This window comes from Argiope bruennichi, chromosome X2 (assembly GCF_947563725.1).
Source record: "Argiope bruennichi chromosome X2, qqArgBrue1.1, whole genome shotgun sequence".
In the NCBI taxonomy this organism is placed as follows: domain Eukaryota; kingdom Metazoa; phylum Arthropoda; class Arachnida; order Araneae; family Araneidae; genus Argiope; species Argiope bruennichi.
The window spans coordinates 106,755,405-106,757,925 of record NC_079163.1 but is presented as its reverse complement, the minus strand read 5'-3'; the positions used below and the strand labels follow the sequence as shown (position 1 = coordinate 106,757,925).

The 2,521-nt window shown below is 35.3% G+C and overlaps 1 protein-coding gene across 1 annotated transcript; it reads left to right on the top strand.

Annotated features, from left to right (window-relative positions):
- Positions 1 to 517: 517 nt before the first annotated feature.
- LOC129959835 (piggyBac transposable element-derived protein 4-like) lies at positions 518 to 2,249 on the top strand. The gene is made up of 2 exons (XM_056072728.1): positions 518 to 953; positions 1,015 to 2,249. Exons 1-2 carry the CDS (start codon positions 518 to 520, stop codon positions 2,247 to 2,249), a joined length of 1,671 nt encoding a protein of 556 aa, XP_055928703.1.
- The last annotated feature ends 272 nt before the right edge of the window (positions 2,250 to 2,521 follow it).

Sequence of the window (2,521 nt, the reverse complement as noted above, 5' to 3'; positions counted from 1 at the left end):
TAAAAATATATACGAAAATGAATATAAAAATTATAAGTTCTGCTTCCAGACTCGAACACGAGACCACCAAAAAGAAGCGCAATCAACATGCGACTCTATCCATCAAGCCACTCATCCCTTGTACATCGTAGCAATCTTAGATTCTTAACACCATAAATAAAGTTTCGGATGTAAACTAAATCTGGATCGAAATGCACAATGCTTAGCATACGGATGATATCTGCGCATGTGCAAGACATCGACCCTTAAATTTGTGATTAAATTTAAAGATATTTTCATATTAACCCGGCAGGACGCGCGCGGGGTGTTTTGGCACCCCACACCTGAAAATATTTTTCTACCTTCCCTCCCCATGGACCGAAGTGGTTGGGTCTATCAGTACCTGTTTCCAAGGTCACATTCCACAGATAGTTTAAGTAAACAGCAAATTGGGAACTATTTTTAGACTGTTAGATCGAACTGGGGTGTGCTGACACCCCGTGCGCGCGGTCGTGTTAGAATTTTTCAGTGCAATAGCATGGCTTCCTGCAGTCGTTCAGTTCGGTCTTTTCCTCGTTTTACTTATGATGAAGAAATGGAAAGACTTCGGAAGTTATTAGAAGAGGTTTCCTCAGATGAAGAAACCATTGAAGAAGAAATAGAGGATCCAGATAATGAAGACGTTTTCAGCGAGCACCAGTCTGAATCAGAGGAAGAATGCAGATCTTCAGATGATGAAGTTTGTGAACAAACTAGCTTTTTTGTCGGAAAAGATAAAACTACAAAGTGGCAGAAAGAACCTTTCAGAAATCAGAAACGCATACCTGTACAAAATATAATCAAAAAACTGCTTGGCAATACGCAATTTTCTAAACATGTTACTTCGCCAATCGATGCTTGGAGACTGATATTTGATGATTCAATAATAGAAATGATTGTGAAATGCACTAATACTTATGTAGAAAGCATTTCTGGTAATTTCAAAAGAGAAAGAGATAAAACCTTTAGTAAAAGAAGAATTTTGCGCTTTTGTAGGACTATTATGTATAGCTGGATTGCACAAATCTTCTCATGTGAATGTTAGAGACTTATGGGCGACAGATGGCACAGGATTAGATATTTTCCGTAAAACTATGAACTATAAGCGATTTCTTTTTATACTTCGTGTCTTGCGATTTGATGATATTAAAACTCGGAATGGCAGACGAAAGATTGATAAATTAGCTCCAGTAAGAAACTTGTTTGAACATTTTATCAGGAACTGTCAGAAGTCATATCATGTAGGTGAATACGTAACATTAGATGAAAAACTAGAGTCTTTTCGAGGCAGATGCTCCTTTCGACAGTATATGCCAAAGAAACCAGCAAGATATGGTTTGAAGATATTTGCTTTGGTCGATTCTAGGACATTTTACACGTACAACATGGAAATATATGCAGGTCAGCAGCCAGATGGCCCTTACAAGAGAGATAACAGTTCCTGCGAAATAGCTAAACGCTTGCTAGCTCCATTATACAATTCTGGAAGAAATGTCACCACAGATAATTGGTATACCAGTTATGAATTAGCCGAATTTTTACAAAAACAAAAAATTTCTATTGTTGGAACAATACGTAAGAATAGAAAAGTTATCCCACCTGAATTAGCCTCGCATAAAAATAGAGAAGAACATACAACTCTCTTCGTGTTTCAAAACAATATAATGATTCTTTCTTACATGACGAAAAAGATTAATTGTGTAAATCTTCTGTCAACCATGCATAATGATAATCACATTGACGAAAGTACAGGAGATTTAAAAAAACCGGAGGTAATAACATTCTATAACATGACGAAAGGAGCAGTAGATGTTGTCGATGAAATGGGAGGATCTTACTCTGTTGCTAGAATATCTAACCGGTGGCCTATGGTGATATTCTTTTCACTGCTAAACATTACGGGAATAAATTCAAGGATCTTGCTGTTATCGACCAAAACCCCACCTGAAAAATTCAGAAACAGGAGGCATTTCTTGAAGGATTTAGCGTTTTCACTTTTAGAACCTCATATGAAATCAAGGCAAAAACAACAAGAGTTTCTGGATGAACCACAAGCAAAAAAGCAAAAATTAAGCTACCGTAGATGCTACTTGTGTCCAAGAGAAAAGGACAAGAAATCAAAAACTACGTGTTTGAAGTGTGAAAAAAATATATGTCGAGAACATTCAGTAATTGAAGCGGTATGTACAAACTGCAAACAATCTAATGTTTCTGATCCATGTACACCCTAATAAGTTTGAAAATTTAATAAATATCACTCTTTTTATTCACAATAAAGCGTTAAGTTTCGATTATAGTGAAAATTATAAGCAAAAAAGAAAAAAATCTTTAGAGTCGATATCATTAAAAGTCCCTTCAACAAGAAAAAAAACAAGGTGAGTGTATTCATTATTTTTTACATGAATTTTTTTTTCTATTATTCGTTTTTAGAGAAAAAGGGTATAATTACTATAAAATTCATTAATTTATAGAATTCCATTGATTTCTTTCGTCTTATGCCATT